General features: G+C 49.3%; 1 protein-coding gene across 5 annotated transcripts in view; it reads right to left on the bottom strand.

Annotated features, from left to right (window-relative positions):
* Positions 1-570: 570 nt before the first annotated feature.
* The window catches only part of Klhl3 (kelch like family member 3), a 118529-nt gene continuing 99936 nt past the window's right edge, over positions 571-19163 (bottom strand). For 4 of the 5 annotated variants that reach the window (XM_029468306.1, XM_029468307.1, XM_021180216.2 and 1 more), the window contains exons 9-15: positions 16462-16579; positions 15886-16083; positions 13498-13599; positions 10869-10997; positions 7705-7845; positions 5676-5819; positions 571-1403 (exon numbers count right to left, since the gene is read on the bottom strand). In XM_029468306.1, the coding sequence (XP_029324166.1) occupies positions 1375-1403; positions 5676-5819; positions 7705-7845; positions 10869-10997; positions 13498-13599; positions 15886-16083; positions 16462-16579 (861 nt within the window). In that variant the 3' untranslated portion in view covers positions 571-1374. The remainder of the gene's footprint in view (positions 1404-5675; positions 5820-7704; positions 7846-10868; positions 10998-13497; positions 13600-15885; positions 16084-16461; positions 16580-19163) is intronic. The other variant, XM_029468305.1, reaches the window with a different exon arrangement.

The following is a 19163-nucleotide window of genomic DNA, read 5'->3' on the forward strand; positions in this document are numbered from 1 at the left end:
AAAGTTAAAAGGGGGTGTTTCGGAGGCTGGGGAGAAGATACAGACCCTGGACTAGAAGAGAAGCAGGACAGAGGGAAGATTTGGAAACAGGCAGCCCTGACCATCCTCACAAAGTGCCAAGGGCCAGAACAGCCAGTGTGTTTCTTAGAAGCCACTCATGTCCTTCTGAGTTATATATGGCCACTCCTGACCTATGGGCAAACCTATCTCTGGGTCGAGTGGCAGGGTGACCTTTCACTTATCCTCTGACACTGTGGATAAGTAGGCCTGCATAATATGCTATGATAAATTAAGTAGGTGCCCTGAGAACAATCAAAAGCAGGGTCCCACACTGAGGCCGCTGTGGGTAGACGCTGAATCCATGTTGCTTTGGTGTCTGTCTGTCTGTCTTTGCTTGCTCTCGTTCTTCCTTGCTTTTTTTAAAGATTTATTTATTCATTCATTTATTTAATGTACACAGGTACACTGCAGATGTCTTCAGGCACACCAGAAGAGGGCATCAGATCCCATTACAGATGGTTGTGAGCCCCCATGTGGTTGCTAGGAATTGAACTCAGGACCTCTGGAAGAGTCAGTGCTCTTCACCACTAAGCCATCTCTCCAGACCCATCACTTTCTTCTTTTGCTTGCTTGCTTCCTTTTCTTATCTGTTTCTCTCCAGTGTTTTTTCATGGGGCTTATCTGAAGAGTTTGTTTTCCCTGCTGAGAAGACACAAAATCTCCCAAATCTGGAATTCATGACATCAGGTCAAACTATGAAGGCAAAACAGTTCTCATCCGCCTAGAGTCCAGTCAAGGAGGAGGCAGCGGCCCAGGGAGAGGCTGTGGAGCAGCTTTGAGGAAGCCCCTGCTCTTCCACACAACTGCAGTAGTCAAGTCATGGTCCCAGACATGGTCGGAGAACTGCTTTTGGCTAGTTCTCTCTGGACCTCCAGAAGACAGCATCTGTAGTCATCTAGGGCCCATTGGATGAGTCCAAAAAGTTGTTTGTAGGAGTTTTAGCATAGTAAAAAGATCAGTAGTAAAGAAATCCAGTAGACACTCACACAGGTCCAGCCCCCACTGAATGAAATGTTTCACACACACACACACACACACACACACAAAGTGTTCCCGAATGTGCATGCCCTAGGGTGCTGCTGGGGCTGTCAGGAACTCAACTGTTTAGGGCAGAATCCAAAGCACCTTGGAGCAAGAAGAAGTGGGTCATCAGTGTCCACACGGAGAAGAAGGAGGTTGGTCTGCCGAGACAATGAGGGAGGTTGTCAAACCACGGCAGAGCCTCCCAGCTCCTCTCCTCACTTGCTGTGGTCCTGTTGCCACGGGCAGTGGCCTGCAGCTTCTTCCCCTACCTCCTGGCTGAGGGAGTTTGGGTCACAGGGATTTGTGAATCACAGCAACACCTAACATGAAAGGGAAAGTCACAACATTAGCCCCTCCCAAGTTGTTCACAAAGGAGTCCCAGGAAGCGGCCATATCCTAAGTCACAGCCAGTGGGATCCTGAAGGGTCCCATGCTACCTCGGCTACCTCAGCCAGCAGCACTGTTTCTGCAAGCATGATGTGAGACAGTGCATGTCGCCAGCCTCTTCCTATACCACCCCTCGAATTCCAATTTCTGATACTGCTCACCATCATCGAGCTGAGACCTTCTCCCAGTGCTCAATTCTTAGACACACCCACTATGCATCACTGCTTTAAGGAAACTTAATTACATTGAGGTTCTGACTCTGTAACACAAGTCTCACTGTAATTCATTGAGGCTAAGACAGTTAATTCTACACATCTAAGTCAGTTCTACTATAGATGCCAGCTAGTGACAAACTTGGCCTTCTAACCTGCCAATCCAAGTGCCTGTGGCCCCGCCCTAGTCACTGAGCCTTCTGTGCTGTGATGAAGGCATGCTGGCTTCTTTCTGGCTGACAGTGAACCTTCTTCTTCCTGGCGGGAATCACTACCAGGCAGGTTTCTGGAACCTACTACTAAAATATTAATTCAGAAAGTTCCCTCAAGTGAGCATGTTTGCCAGAAATTTATTTTAATGTATTACTACAGCTATAAAATATTCTAACTGATGACGTGATTGAGAGAACACACCCTAAAGAGCAGGAGGGATTGGAGACATTTTGCTAAGACATCCACTCCCTGCTGATTCAAGGCTAAATTCAAGGCTAAATTCAAGACGAAAGAGCAATCATGTGAGGAAAGGCAGAACTTGAATCCAGACCAGAAGGTACCCACCTGGCCCTAGCAGCTCCACCTAGATCGCAGACACCTCTCCCACTAGGTAATACTTTTCAAAAGCTGGCTCTCATAGTGTCTTCGGTAGTGTTTCTATACAAGCTTTTTTTTTATTAGGAAAATTCAGAATAATACAATGGAAAGGTATTTTATCCCTTCATACAAACAGAACAACCATTATCTTTGTAATCCTTTACTCACACAGGTCCAGCCCCCACTGAATGAAATGTTTCACACACACACACACACACACACACACACACACACACACAAAGTGTTCCCGAATGTGCATGCCCATTCCATTGTATTATTCTGAATTTCTGTATTATACCTTTCCTTTGTATTATTCTGAATTTTCCAAATTTTCCATAACAAGAGAATATATCTTTCCTAAAAAAATGTAAATAAAGAAAATATCTAAAAAAAAAAAAAAAAAAAAAAAAAAAAAAAAAAAAGCTTGTATAGAAACACTACCAAAGACACTACGAGGTAGCATGGGACCCTAATTATAACAACCAGAATGTGTTAGCCTGTGGTGACTCACACCAGGCAGGCACCATGCTACAAACTTTACACGAAGTATCATGTTTCATTCTCTGAAAAGCCCTCAGAGGCTCAATCTAATACATTGGACAACACAGGTCCAGTCAGACTCAACGCCTGGCCCAGAGACCAGGGCTAGTGGCAGATCTGGGACTTCAGTATCCATTTCCAGAACTGACAACTCTTCAAACTCCCTCTCCCTCAGTAAGACCGGAGCAGTCAGCACACTAGGCACAGACCACCTGAGTCCTCCTTCACTCTAACATGCCAGCATGAACACTTCCTCAGGACCGACCTTAAAATCTAAGGAGCTAGGGAGGCGCTCAGAGGAGTTGGGGGACGGGGAAGTGTAATCAGAATATATAGTATGAAAAGAGTCTATTTTTAACTTTTAAAAAGACAGAAAAGCACCCCCACTAAACATTCCATAGAATATTTAACGATTTCCCTGGTGTCAAACATTAATTATTATAATTTTCGGGGAAGGAGAGAGGATACTGTTACAAGCAATGCCCAGATTAGTAATACAGGCATTAAATCTTTGCACATCAGACCTATTCCCTAGGTTTTAACATAACCCACTCACTTGGTTGGCAGGTTTGAGTACAAAACAGCTTGATTGTCTCCTTCCCACCAGTTCCAGAGGGGGCAGACAGGCTTTTGAAATATTTAGCACATATGCGAAATCTTAATGGGTTCAACTCAACCCAGGACTTCTCATTAAAAAGGAGGTGGAGCCTGAGGAGCCCACCCACTTCTCATTAACACGGAGGTGGGGCCTGAGGAGCCCACCCACTTCTCATTAGCACGGAGGTGAGGCCTGAGGAGCCCACCCACTTCTCATTAACAAGGAGGTGGAGCCTGAGGAGCCCACCCACTTCTCATTAAAAAGGAGGTGGAGCCTGAGGAGCCCACCCACTTCTCATTAACAAGGAGGTGGAGCCTGAGGAGCCCACCCACTTCTCATTAACACGGAGGTGGGGCCTGAGGAGCCCACCCACTTCTCATTAGCACGGAGGTAGAGCCCGAGGATCCCACCAACTTTCTCATCCTACAAAATGCCCTGTGCTTCCTCTGTGGCTTCCGGGAGAAAGGTGGTGATTCTCCTGAGAACAGAGTCAGGGTCAAAACATTTCCAACATCTTAGAGAAGGAAATGTAAGAGTATGCGGGAAATGCTTCGAGGAGGGGAAAAAGCAAAAGAAATGCATTGTGGATGTGGGGGCGGGAACGTCCTGAAACCTAAGCAAGATGGGAAACGGGTAAGAGGAGAAGCGCTCGAGCCAAGATGTTTGTAACACCAGATCGTGATTTTTAAATATTTGGGATAACGGAGTACACATTGTGTGTGCTCAGTAAATAAATATTTGGTCCACATGCATCTACATGTTAAGAAGCTAGGCCTGTATTTCTCTGCTTCCGAGGATCTCTTACCACAACAACATCTCTTCTAACTCTTGGCCCGGAGCTACACTCAACTTGGCACCATATTCTCTCTGCCAGTCTATCCATCACTGTCCAGCCTTTTTACTCAGCCCTGGGCTGGGACGTCATAAAGGGGCGTGGCTTAGATAGACTGCAGACCAGTTTGAAGTCTTGTCTTTGGAGCGTGCTTATGAGCAATGTAATGGCCTTTGGTGATTACTGACAGTCTCTGGAATTCAGCTGTGGGATACAAGAATGCAGTCCAGTGCAGCCTGAGGGCTGTTGAGGAGATGAGAGGGAATGTATGCACTGCACCTCGCACACTGGCAGGGAGTTACAGTTGGGATACAGAACAGCCACTGCGGGCACACGTGTTGAGGGTTTGGAGCCAGTTGGCCATGCTATTCTGGGAGGTGCAAGAAACTTTAGAAGGTGGAGATGGCACTGAAAGGCACTTGAACCTGACCTACTCCCGCCTCTCTGCAGCCTGGCTGCCAGGACCCATTCATTCTCCCACACACTGCCTGTACCGGCCTACAGGTTGAGTCTCACAACCACCCGGAAACAAAGGAGCCCAAAGTCAAAGGACTGAAATTCCTAAAACTATGAGACAAAATGAGCCCCTCCTGACATGTAAACACACACATAAAAACACACATGCACAAACACATACATATACATACACTCACATACATACACACACACATATATACATTCCATACATACCATACTTACACAAACACATACATCTACATACATATACACATATATACATACAAACACATATGCACATATATACATTCCATACATATCATACATACAGACACATATACATACACACACACATGCAAACACACATATACACACATGCACACACACATACACATACATATATACATACGTACCATACAGGCACATACACATATACACATAAACACATACACACACAAACACATACACACATACATTCCATACACACACACACACACAGTTCCTCTCAGGAACTTGTCACAAGAAGAAGAAAATAACTAACATAAGAAGTGTACTACCAGAGGCAGCTTGTGTGTGAGATTACCCAGAATCCAATTGAGCCTTGTCCCACAGACAGGACCGACTGCCATCTTACAGCTGTTCTATCTTAAAGCACCCCGTTCACATCTCATGCTAGCCTTACATTCACAACTCATGCTAGCCTTACACAAGCTCTGGTGTTTCCACCGTGCAGGCATACCTATGCTCTCCTACCTACATGCGTGTCTCACTGTGAACCAGGAGTGGCCAAGGCAGTCACAGCTCAGGTCAGGCAGAAATGATCTTGGAACACTACATTAAATATCACCTCTGTCAAGGGGACACAATGAGGAGGACATGTGGCCGTGTGACAGTTGCCTAAAACTGCAGGAGGCTTTAGGTTCCCAGCTAAGCAAGCTCCCATCCCTTCCAGTCCCTGAGGCTGAAACCCACTGACCTGCATAGCTCCTCCCAGTGCTCATGTTGGTGGGCAGCAGTGTCCACTTGTCTGTGACTGGGTTGTAGTACTCTACTGAAGCCAGATTGCACGATCCGTCGTCCCCTCCGACTACGTACAGTAGCCCATTCACCGCACAGACCCCTGGGAAACAAACAGAAGTCACGGGATCAGCGGGGGGAAAGTCAGACACCAGGCCTTATGGGAAGCCCCGTGCCCCGGAAGCTCTTTCCTCCAGTTCCTGTTGCATAGCAGAGATGTACTGTGGGTTCTGAGGGTCCCCCTTTCCTAGAGAGGCTGCTTTTCTCAGCAGGGGGGTTTCATTACTGTGTGGTCCTATAGATCCCCCCACCCCCGCTGCCCCCTGGCCACTCCCACGTGCCACTACATCATGGAGAGAACATTACAGGCACGGGTCTCCCCGTGGGAACATTTCCTGAGGAACGCACACACCTCCCCGCCAGCCTGAGCTAGGGAAGAGACAAGATTCCGGGGTGCCCCCTCTTGTCTGGGTCTGTGCTTGTCTTCCCTGTTGAGCTGGATACTGTAGCTCCATCCTATAGCTGCTCATGGCTGTACCTCTAACCTCCCTCGGAAGACGGGGCATCTGAATTCACCCAGGACCCCAGATTGGGCCTCCTCTCCCATTCTTAACAGCGTGGGTTTGTTTGAAGGCAAGGTCTCATAAAGCTGGAGTGAAGATCAGGGAGATGTGACTTTGACTAAAGACCTTAAAACTCAGTCCAGCAGACAGCCATGGTTGGTGTTTTTTTTTTTTTTTTTTTTTTTTTTTTTTTTTTTTTTTTTTTTTTTTTTTTTTTTTTTTTTTTTTTGTTGTTGTTGTTGTTTTTTAACAGACCAAGGTTGATTGATGATGCCTTTAAAGTGGTAACTAGCAATGCTGATTAATACTCTTAGTACTAGAGGGAGCCTAGACTGTGTACTGCCTGCCTGCCTGCCTGCCTGCCTACCTGCCTTCACGGCGCCTGAAACTCCTTCCTCTGCCTCAAGATTCCACTCTGGGCCTTTTCTTCTAGAGAAAAGTACATGCTTTCAATTCGTACTCTGACTTAACTCTGAAGATCGGTTATGGTAAGGGCAGCATTACTGGTAGCATAGAAAAGATGTCTTAAGTGAAGTGTTCAATGACGAACTGGGTAAACTATGATATAGCCATGTGATGGGAGAGAATGAAGACACATGCAATTAGACCTTCATGAAGGATGGGAAAGCAAGTTTTACAATAATGCCACAGTAGGATCCATTTGCTACTAAATAAATGATACCTATACGTGAATGTGCCTACATGTGTTTCCTGCTTGATTTCAGGCTTGGCTGCCTTGCAGGCCCTTTTAACTCCTTGTTCATGTGGATGAAGGCCAAATGCCAGTGGGTATCGCAGCGGGCTCAGGCAGTGAGCCAGTTACTGATGCCCCTGTTTACACTTCTAACAAGTCAGCCATGGTAAGTTTAGCAAACAGGTAATATCTGCCTTGGCGGCACCTATTAAGGCAGCCCAGCCTGGGGCGGTGGGCAAAGCTAGCCCACTCTTCCCCAGCGCAAAGCAGCAAGATAGGAAACAGCTTGGCGGGGCTGTTGGGACCCCATGACAGGAGACCCTGCTGGGTACTCTGGGACAGGAAATAAAAGACAATAAAAGGAGAGATGACACTGGAGGAGCGCATGAGGTCTGGCTCTCCTACCAGGAAGGAACTTGGACACCTTGGAATTATGAGGACCTTTCAGCCAGACAATGGCAGAGAAAAACAATACGGTACCACAACCAGAGAGAAGGGACTGTGCTGAGTCTCGGTGGGACACCTTTTGAGGCCACCATTTTGGATTCCAGGTTCCCCCTCCCCCTAACTCAGAGCCTATGGGATAGACAAACGGCTACTCTTATGTTCAGGACACAGGGAGAGCTACCTACTCTGGCAATCCTGCCCCTCTTCCTATCACTCAGAGCGGGAGGGAAGAACTGCGACCCCGCAGGAGAGGAGAGGAGAGGAGAGGAGAGCAGTCATGTTACCTGCGTTGCGCCGGCACATGTTCATGTCGGCCACCTGCTTCCAAGTGTTTGTCCCAGGATCGTAAACTTCAACACTCTTCCTCACCAAGGGTCCGTCATGTCCCCCAGTGGCATACAGCTGTCCGCTGAGCACCCCAACCCCTGAAAGGCAGAACACAGCGTCCTGGCCTCAGGCTCACTATAAGAACCAGCATCCAAGAGGCCTCAAGCACAACCCTGGATAGTCATCGGCAGCAGGGAGACTTAGGGAGCAAGTGCTGTCTTCCTGGACCTCATTGCCCTAATCTGTAAAACAAGTGTGATAATCCCCTGCCTGGCTCCCCATAAGACAGGCAGCCTGCAAATAAGGAGGTTCAAAGCCAAGACCCTGTTTCTGCTTTTAAAATGTAAATATGTGTGTGTGTACATATACAGGGGCATCAAAGGGATTTTTCAAAAGGCTCAAAGAAATCCACTGAAATGTAAAAAGATGCTAATTCTCATCAGAAAACCAGCCCCAGTTACCCTGTGGCATATTCATATTGCCTTGCTTTTCCTCTGCATCTTCTTATTCGGTTGTGTATCTGTTGAGACAGAGCCAAGTGCTGAGGTCATCACTAGGGAGACTCCCTGCCAGCCTCTTCCTCCAGCCCTTCTTCCCCTTGATGGCAGAAGGCATCAGATTTGTCCGGGGGGGGGGGGGAAGGGGGGGGGAGGAGCTGGGCAGTTCTTCACTGCTGCAAGACTGAGGAGATTCAAGCCATTCAGGAAGAGAGAGGGCTAAGTGAGGGTGGCTTGCCTGGCAGTGGGGACACCTGCACCTGCCTCTTCAACACCCGCTCTGGGTGGCCCTTTCTCTTTCCCATTCATGGAGAGAGGGGGTTGGAACGTACCCATGATTCCGTGGACTATTGCCTTCTGTGGACAGGCTTCATCCTTTCTGCTGGGTACTTTCTAGAAAAATAAAACCTTAGTCCCAGAGACACTGGTCAGAAGCCCAGTGGGGTATCTCAGTGAATTCGATGTGCAGCCAAGCTGTGGGTCTGGGGGCTGAACCCGGAGGCTACAGACTTCATGAAGTCAGGAACTGCTTGTGTTTTGCCCTGGTCTGTTTCCCTGAGGCTGCTGGTGATGGGCTCCTGCAGATACTATCTAAATAATGGGATGTCATGTAAACTCCCGGCCAGAAGTTATCGCGGGCTGCCAGTGGTTCCTGGCAGTTACTCTAAACTAGCAGCAGGTGGTGCTGTTGTACCAACAATGACTGGTGTCGGGCTGTGAGATTCTGAAAATTCAGTAGTTGCTTCACCTTCCAGGGTGAGCAGGAGCTGACACTTCCGGGACCCTGAGATAGTCTCTGCCCACCACCGTGTCCATCCCTGCTTGTGCTGTCCACTCATAAGGGCGCTAAGAGCCACCCAGACTTTGCCCCAGCAACTCTCCCACAATCCTTGGTAGCCTGCTCATAGACTCTCACGTAGAATCCGACGGGCCTCAGGGAGCTGGGACACAGAGCCTTCCATCTTAGGTCCTTGGCTGTCACCAGCTCCCACTGAGACAAGTACACAGGCTCCTGGTGCTCGCGATGACACGTCCCTAACTCTTTATCAGAGTGAAGCACTGAAGAAAGGGACCCGAGAACGGGGTTCCGTCCCAGGACAGGGCTCCATGGTAATCTGAACGAAGGGCTCTTCCCAGCCAAGGTCTGGGCCTCCCATAAATAGAAGCAGCTGTAATGGCTTTGTCTGGGGCCTCCAGCCAAGGATGGGCCAGGTGACGTCCACCCCAACCACCGCCGCAGGCCTTTAGCACTTGGCCCAAGTCATAAATGGATTTTTAGAAAGTAAATAGAAGGTTCTAGAAGCTATAATTACTAAACCATCAGGAACGGGGAAAAATATCACAGGATTTATAGATGGAGCTGGCCCTTTGGGAACATGGGCAGTCTGTGCACTGGACAGCTAGGGTGTTAGATGGCAACGATGGGGAATGGGGTCGCCCACGTTGACGTGGCAAGGTCAAGCACACACAGATCTTAAGCTTAGGTCTCTTGAGTTCAAGGCATTCACGAGGGGCCAAGTTGTCAGATTAGTAGAGACGGCTCCCCCAAAGATCCCCAAACACGTGCTTCGGAAACGGAGCCGGGCAGACTCTCACCCCCATGGCCCACCAATGTGAACACAAACTTTCTCTTTTAAAAAAAAATTAAAACAACCTGTTTTTCACAAAATACCAGAGATGAGGCTATGTATGGTCATAAGCCAGTCTCCAAAAACAGATGGGATGGGGATAGGCATGTGGCAATTGTGGCAATCGTAGAACGCATGTAGCGTCTCTTCTCAGTAGTCATGAGGCCTTCCCACCAGGCCCAAATGGAGACTCACATCAGTTACCAGGAGCCCCAGGAACAGGCCAAGGCCCCAGCTTGCTCTTGAAGACTGTGGCTCCTGGGATGATGGGGAAGATGGAAGAGACAGGATGGGGCTGCTGGACTCCTAAGTGCCTGGACTTCCCCCATGAGACAGAAAAGGAGGCCATTATCTCTCCTCGATGGAGAAAAACAAAGCAAGAAAATGTGGGTGTAGGGGATCGAGGTTTATCTCCAGCCATAAATACTGTTGCGAGCTTCAGGCAGGCCAGCTAGGCTTCTTAGCTAACGCCAGGGCAGTAGCACCTGTCCTCCCTCAGGGGAATAAGGCTCATTATTAGACGGCTAGAAACAATTACCTTGGAAGGAGAATTCTAACTCTGCAAGCCTTCTATTCTACGACCTTGGGCAAAGTGATCCACCTCAGGCCAGACTTGACTTTCAAACTCTGGTCAGAGGAATCAGCACTGGTGGACTGAGGTGAGATGAGGAGTGGGTGGAGGCTAGCCTGGGCCATGGAGAAATTGTCTCAAACAAACACAAAACAGGGCAGTGAAGATGACAAGCCTTCCATGCTGAGCAAGGAGTCCCTGGGAAAGACTGGTCTCTGTGTGTGTGTGTGTGTGTGTGTGTGTGTGTGTGTGTGTGTGTGTGTCTGGACATGTAGTAGCCGGGTTACTTACAACTGGAGGAGAAGAGACAGGATGAGGGGAAACAGGCATGGTTCAGTGGTTGGTCTCTAGTCTCAGCCTGTAACCCACACACACCCCACCCCACCCCCATGCTCACCTGTGCCCCAAGGCTCTCACATACATACCAGCGCCACTGCGTCGGGTGCTCATGTCTGCCACGTATATCCACTCGTTGGTGGCTGGGTTGTACTGCTCCACAGTGCTCAGGCACTGCCTGGAAGCACCATCGTAACCCCCGACGGCATACAGCTTCCCTGGAATAGACCGAGTGACTGAGATTGGTGTTGGTGGCACTGACACAGAACCGAAGGAGCTTGACTGGTGCTCCATTTTTAACCCATGGAGGTACCTCTGTCTCAATCATCCAGGAGAACCTGGCTTGCTCTCCACACACAGGGTACATCTCCCCCACCCCACCCCCACCCCGCCACATACCCGCCTGCTCTGAAGCCCTGAGATCCTTAGAAGCAATGTTGACGCTTCCTAAAAGAGGCCCAGGTACCCAGCACAGAGCACCCACTTGGCATCAATGGAGTTCGATATAGGCTTGCTTGAGGAGCTAGGTTAAAGCACACCTAGAAGACACCAGCAACGGGAGCTACAAGGCTCTCCACCATGACCACACATCAGGCTTTCTGGCCGTAGGCTCATACTGACAAGTGAAGAGGATACCGAAGAATATTCTTCCAGCCCCACGGAAGCCATAAGGGAAGCGGTCTGTGTGCACCCAGGGCTGAGGCAGCTGGGATTTTTCTGCAGGCCAACTTTGTTCTCTGAGCTGTATACAAGACCCCTGAAGTATTATCAAGTAGCCCTCAATAAAAATAAGGCTGACCTCCTGTGGGAGAGCCATTTCCATCGGGGGCTGGGAGCTAGGCGCTAGGTGCAGTAAAGAGAGGGGAACCATTACCTGACCTGTGAGGACAGGGATTCAAAGATATGGGGTTGAACATTTAGTCTTAGCTACAATGGGAGAGTTCCTATCTGTGCGGACAGGGAAAGAAGTCCTATCTCACCTATGGATATCAGATCTACAGGATACCATGACACCAGCCACAGACCAAATTGACACTAGCTGCAGGCTAAATAAGTACAGGGTTCAAATTACTTAATCAAGAATTTGGGGGGAGCCATTAAATGAGTCCCTAACGTGGAGGGTGCAACCAGGATGTGAAAATTCACATTCTCGGGCCCAAAACGGCGCTATACCATCAAGGCTACCGATCCAGAAATCCTTTATCACTGAGCTGTGTTTTTCTCCAAGTCTTTTCAGCTGACCTTTCTGAAAAAGGACTCACGCACAGCTCCTCCTTCACAAGGTCCAAGCTGACGAACAAAATCACCCGGGGCCGCCTCTCCGTGTGTGCCAGCTCAGGTGGTCACATCTCTGTGACTCTCTGCTCTTTTGGGCATTTCTGTCTACACTCCAACCCACACCTCACCTTGTCCTTATGAGGGATTCTTCTAGGCTGCAAGTAGCTAATTACCCTGTAATTGTTAAGGGTCATTCAGACTGCATAGCCTCGGTAGTGTGAGGACGGTGCCTGGAGAATGGGCCGTGTGGAAAGCTGAGTCCTTAACCACTGTGAAGCACAGTCCGCTCCAGTGCCTCCTGCACATTCTTAGAAACACTTTCTGCTGTCATGAGGCAGCACACAGCCCACAGAGCGTCAGGTGCAGGGTAGGCAAGAGAAACAAACTCCCAGCTTCCCTCTACACCTGCAGGGCAAACCATTTGCCTGCCCTTCTGCAAGCAGACACACTGACACTGCCCGTGTCACGGGCAAGATTTCCAATCTCTACCATTGAGACACCTCCCCTAACCCTGTCAGCCATTCCAATCTTGTATCAGCTGAAGCAAGCAGTCTCTTCCTGAGTGTACATGCTGTTTTTAGCCGCTGGTCTGTTAACTGCTCCTGGCTGAGGAACGAGAAGGGAAACGAAAAGGGAAACAAGAAGCCAGCTACACAAAGCTCTTGGATGTGGCTGACAAATGAACTTGTATCTCTCCAAGAGGATACAACTTATCCTGAGAGGGGGACAGAATCTTGGCCTCTGTGTCAGGACTGAACTCAGAAACTCCTACCTATCAGCAATTGAGACCTGACTCTGGCTCCAGGTTAGGAGTCATAAGACCTTGAGGATTGCTCTGCTATTTATTATCAGAAGACAAGGACTCGGTTTTCCCACTGAGAAAAATCAGAGTCCCGCCTGTGTTCTTCCAGATGGCTTGAAAGAATAAGTAAAAGAAAAAGATGTTTTACGAACTTTGGGGCACGCCCTCCTGCCTCAGCCACAACCCCATACCTAGCCTATCTGGGGACAGTCAGACCTGAGAAAAAGAAGCCCGCCTTTCTCACATCCCTGCTAGCATACAACACATAATAATTATGCAAGCATAATTAGCACCCTCCCTGCTACAGTGTACCCCAGTTTGTATGTTGAGTCTGAGCTTCCAACGTCCTTCCCATCCCCCACTGTTAACAGAGATACAAGGGACAGGCTGTCACTCTCCCCCAAGTGTCCTCCTCTTTCTCCCCCAACCTGCTGACCCCCTTCATAGCCTTGGCTCAGGAGTTTCTCCACCCAGTCTCAGCCCTCCTAGTCTGTTTACTATAAACAATGAACTTAACTCCGGTCAGTGACCTTAAGCGTGGAGCCCACAGTAGAGGGGGCATCAAGCACAATGCTGGACTCAGGATGAGACCCACAGGCTAGGGTAGGAGCAGCCACCACCCTCTGCTACCTCCTTACCCTCCACAACACCCACTCCCACGCTGCTCCGCCGTGTGTTCATGGGGGCCACGAAGAACCACTCATTGGTCTTGTAGCTGTAGGCTTCTACGGATGCCAGGCCTGGGGAGAAGAGAATGGTGGGATTTCTACAGCCATGGGCCTCGCTATGATGTGTGAGGAACGCTGAAGCCAGGAAGAGACCAGGGCAGGTCTACAGACTCCATATCTAGCTTGGTACACCTCTGCCTAGTGTGTGGCCATGGTAACTCCTCAATCTGCACAAGGTGACCACTGACTGTCACCAATGGTTCTGTGACACACAAGGGAGCTGGTAAGAAAGCTATGGGTACACCCTAACTGCGCTATAGATACGAGCCATTAAACTTACAGAACGGGACATTTGATCCCAAATAAATGCCCCATGATGCCCCTACTGGGCACCAGTCCCAACCCCTTTCCCGTGTCTTCCTCTATTTTACAAGCTAGATGGCTAAAAATGTACCTCCCAAGATCCCATGCAGGTAGGTGACCCTGAGCCCTAGGCAGAATTCTGATGGAGATTTCTGGGGTTCCCTTGGCATTTCTGATGCAGGGTGACCTCTTTCTGCTTCTTGCTACTAGAGACACAAGCACCCTGGCTGGAGTCAAAGCAAACTATATTGTGATCACGGGGGAAGCCCTGAGGATCTTAAGGTACTCTGCCCCAGTATCCGTGTGCAGTCAGACCAAGTTGGGAACAGTGACCCCTGAATTCCATGCTTCGTCTCTGGAGTAATACAGCAGTCAGCCAGGCTTTCTCCTCGGCTGAAGAAGTTCCCCTGCAATAACCATCTATGCCCTTCTTAGCTTATGCTCACTGAGGAGCCGTCAGAGAGACGTTCAATAAAGAAAAAAAAAAACAAAACAAAACAAAAAACAAAAAAACACTGCATTTATCTCCCTCAGAGACAGAGACTACTACTGTAAGATGGAGTCACTGTCTTCGATAAACTGCCTGGATCAGTATCCTGTCTGGTGATATAAGCACAGATGTCTTCTCTCCAAACTCACACCCACTAACACTTCAAATTGAAGTGTTTAAAATTGTTTCTTATGTGTGTGAGTGTTTGGCCTGCATGTATGTCTGTGTACTCCATGTGTGCAGTGTCTGTGAAGGCCAGAAGAGGGCATCAGATACCCTGCAACTGGAGTTACGGATGCTTGTAAGCTGCCACGCGGATGCTTAGAAATGCATCTGGGTAGCATATGTGCCTGTAATCCCAGCACTCGGGAGGCAGAGGCAGGCGGATTTCTGAGTTCGAGGCCAGCCTGGTCTACAGGGCAAGTTCTAGGACAGCCAGGGCTACACGGAGAAACCCTGTCTTGGAAAGCTGAAAGAAAGAAAGAAAGAAAGAAAGAAAGAAAGAAAGAAAGAAAGAAAGAAAGAAAGAAAGAAAGAAAGGAAGGAAGGAAGAGAGAGAGAGAGAGAGAGAAAGGAAGGAACCTGAGACCTGTGAAAGAGCAGCCGATGTGTTCTCTCTCTCTCTCTCTCTCTCTCTCTCTCTCTCTCTCTCTCTCTCTCTCTCTCCAGGTCCCATGTTGAAAAATTTGAAGTGAGATAAAGTGTGGTGGTGAGGGGCCCCTGAGCAGTGGTATAGCCTGCAGGGCTCTATGGGACAATAGAAAATTTGATGGCCAATCGTGGTGCAGTGCCTGCTCTGAGCCAAGCACATTAGGCCCCAATCTTAAAGCCCCTCAGCTGCGCTGTCAAATGTCCAGACTAGAATCCTGAGGCAGATCCCATCAGGGCAACCCCCTTCCTCTACATGATGCTCTGAGGAAACAGGCTAAGTGTGGGGAGATAAGGAAGGGACCCTTCTGCGTGCGGGGGCCTCCTCAGGATGCATCGTGTCACAGAGCAGCTATAGCTACAGAAGTCTTGTTTCCACCCACAGAACTGCGTAATTGAGGAGGAAAGCACTTAGGAGTCTGGTTCCTGAGTGCCCTGGAGATCCACATTTACACTGGAGGCTTGTTCTCGGGTAGTGGCGCTGGGAACTGGCGGGACCTTTGGGAGAAGATCCTTAGCACTGGAGGTGACCCTTAAGATCTCAGTCTCTCCCCTTCCTCTTGCTTCCTGGTTAATGAAGAGAGCAGTTTCACGTGGCCACACTGCACCATGATGAAAGATCTCACCACAGGTCCACACGGGCTGTGGACTGAAACCTGCACAGTGGTGAGCCATGGGATACCTTTTCTGTGTGAGAGGATTACATCAGCATCTCGTGTCGGTGAAGGAGAGCTCACTAGATCTGACAGGTTCGTTCCTGGGGCATTGCTACAAGGCACAGAGACGAGCCCAAGAGCTGACCGCGCAAAGCAAGGTTGCCCAGAGAATAGGGAATGGCAACATGGTCCTGGACCTACCGGTACTGCCATCAAAGCCTCCGACTGCGTAGAGAAGGTCATTGAGCACAGCCGCACCCAGCGTGCTCCGGCGCTCCTGCATGCTGGCAATGGACGTCCACTGGTCCTTCACTCCATCGTACACATCCACTGTCCGGACCCGCAGAGAGCCGTTAAACCCACCCACGGCATACACGTGGCCTGCCATGAACACCACACCTGTGATACAGGAACACAGGGCATGAGAGTCGGGGACAGGGATGACTGCCCAACCTGATGGGTGACAAGGTAAGTAGGCATATGACAGCCTCCTGGGGAGGCTACCACCAGCTCGAGGTACCTGGGAGTGATTTCGGGACTCAGCTCTCCCATATTTGTCTAATATCACCTGATTTGAGCAAATTCCAGGATCGGCTTAAACTCATAAGCACATAAGAACTGACTTCAAAGCAAGCAGCCCCACAGTGCAGGTAGGAAGGGGGTCTGCAGTGATAAGGAGCAAGGCTTCATGGCTGTCACAGCCATCATGAGACAGACGTCAGCTGAGGAAGAGCTGCTGGGAACCCAGGAGAGTCAGGGCTGGCCAGGGCTGCTTACCTGCTCTGCATCTTCTGGAGGGAAGCTCGGCTATCTGGTCCCAGCGGCCCTCCTCGAAGTCATAGCACTCCACGCTGCGGATCGCCTTGGGTGCCTGGCCACCAACCACAATCATGACCTCAGGAAAGACAAGTGCATGGTAACTAACACGCACGGGAATGGATAGCAACCCATGGCCCTTCCACGGGCTGCCTGCCAGCTTGTGGTGCTAAAGACAGGAAAAGGAAGCCTGTGATGGCTTGTATAGGCTTGCCCCAGGGAATGGCACTATTAGGAGGTGTGGCCTTGTTGGAGTAGGTGTGTCACTGTGAGCGTGGGCTTTAAGACCCTCATCCTAGCTGCCTGGAAGCCAGTATTCTGCTAGCAGCCTTCAGATGAAGGTGTAGAACTCTTAGCTCCTCCTGTACCATGCCTGCCTGGATGCTGCCATGTTCCTGCCTTGACGATAATGGACTGAACCTCTGAACCTGTAAGCCAGCCCCAATTAAATGTTGTCCTTTATAAGAGTTGCTTTGGTCATGGTGTCTGTTCACAGCAGTAAAACTCTAACTAAGACAAAGCCCTAGTCACTGGGGGCGTGGGGGAGGTGCATATTCAAGGAAAACCTGCATGTCAAGTGTAGAACAAGTACAGGCACACGTCTTCCGAGCACCCTCACTTGGGATCCCGTGATGCCAAAAGCATCTTCTGTAAGCTCAGTACCCACAAGATGTGGGGGGCACAATTTTTATACTGAGGCAAACAAACCTATGTGAGGTGGAAAGCACAGATTTTTGGATACATTTTTAGGGTAATATGATGGCACATAAGTATTTCTAAGTATCAGGACTGCAGAGGGCACCTATCATCATCTATGGTAAAGAAAAAATAATTTCTAAACACTCTGGTGGTTTTGGTGGCTATCTGAGTTACTTAACTGACAGTGTTCTGGGGAAAAAATGGTACATAAAGTGTGTGTGTGTGTGTGTGTGAGAGAGAGAGAGAGAGAGAGAGAGAGAGAGAGAGAGAGAGATGTGAGTTGTCATTCGCTTGTCACTGTGACTGACAGATGAGGAGTGTAAGGACCAGAAACCAAAAATAAACGGCCAGAGGTTACTCAGCAAAGGGAGGCAGCACAGACAGGGAACCCAAGCCCCCTGACATAGACTGTGAGGCTGCCTGACTCCTCTTCCTGTTCTAGACAGGAACTGCAACAACAACACCCCCTGCAGGGTGGGCTTCATCAGGGAGTCATGACACCGACTTGGTGGGTTGTGACCAGAACACATCAAATTGAACAACACAGGGAATACACGGTCTGAGTGTTATTTTGTGAAATATCTGTCCTGGTTAAACACACTTATATGTATATTTTGGAGAGCAGTCAGTTCGTGTGTATTTCTTGCCACTGGGCGTGGCCAAATCAGAGCAAAGCCATTTTTCTGGCTATGTTAATGAACAGTCGTACTTACTTGTGGCATACGTGCCCTCAGAACTATCCTATATGCTATTAATAAAAAAAGAACCAAGGTTCCAAAGAAAACAACAGTCGGCATATTTAGATAAACTTGGGCAAACTCTCACTGCCCCTGTTGGTACCCCTTCCTAGCATTCCAACGCCCTTCTTAAGAGGCTGGGAAGTGTGAAGGTCCCGACTAGCCAGTGTAAGCCACGGGGTTGAGCATCATCCAAAGCCTGCCTTATCCACCCAGCAGTCCTTAAACTTCAGGGTTGCAAAAACACAAACCACTGGGCCCCACCTCAAGTTTCCTTTGATTCAGCAGCTCGGCTGAGAATCTAATACCCACCTCCCCCTAACACACACTCCTGGGAGATGCCAGGGCTCTGCGTCTGCATCAGTCAACACCAAGAAGCGTATTTTCATCCTCTGGCCTGTAGGGATTTCTTCATGGTACGCCATGAACAATTTCTGCTGTGCTGAATTGTCACATTGCTTTCTACTTCATCACTACATGTCACGCAAGAGAGGAGGGGTCATCTATGCCGTGTGCTGGTGGGAGCTCAAACCTCAGGAGAAGAGAAGCCCAAACTGGCAACCATACACAAGATCAACTGTGATGCCAGACTCCCCCACTGCCCATATCGCTGGCCACTGGTTCTTTAGAATTGGTCCACAGTGTCTGTGATCCAAATGCAGGTCACAAAGTTCTCAAAGCTCAGAGGCTTTTCTGGCCTCTAATCTTTTCCAAAGCAAACCAAGACATACAGGCCTGGCCTCCATACAGTGCTCCCAGACTACAGGCCTGGCCTTGATGCAGTGCTCCCAGATCACAAGTCTGGCCTCCCTGCGGTGTTCCTAGACCACAGGCCTGGCCTCCCTGTAGTGCTCCTAGACCACAGATCTGGCCTCGATGCAGTGCTCCTAAGACCAAGTCTTCATGTGCCTTTCCTGCACGTCTCAGCTCAGAGCCCTTGGTTTGAGTCAGCAGAATCATTCTTGAAGAAAAGCCAGGTTGTATGTTTCCTCCCACCACATCTTGTTTGAATGGCAGCCACGGACATATCCATTGATTGAGGGGTAGGGGCCGTTAATGAGTTCAGCTTCCTGACAAACTTCAGAGACGTTCCAGCTCCCTCCTCTAGGCTAGCGATACAGAAGTAGTTCTCAACCTGTGCGTGTGACCCCTCGGGTGGTCAAAGGACCCTTTCACAGGGGTCGCCTAAGACCACTGGAAAACACAGAATCCTACATTATAATTCAG

This window comes from Mus caroli, chromosome 13, assembly GCF_900094665.2.
Source record: "Mus caroli chromosome 13, CAROLI_EIJ_v1.1, whole genome shotgun sequence".
Taxonomy (NCBI): Eukaryota; Metazoa; Chordata; class Mammalia; order Rodentia; family Muridae; genus Mus; species Mus caroli.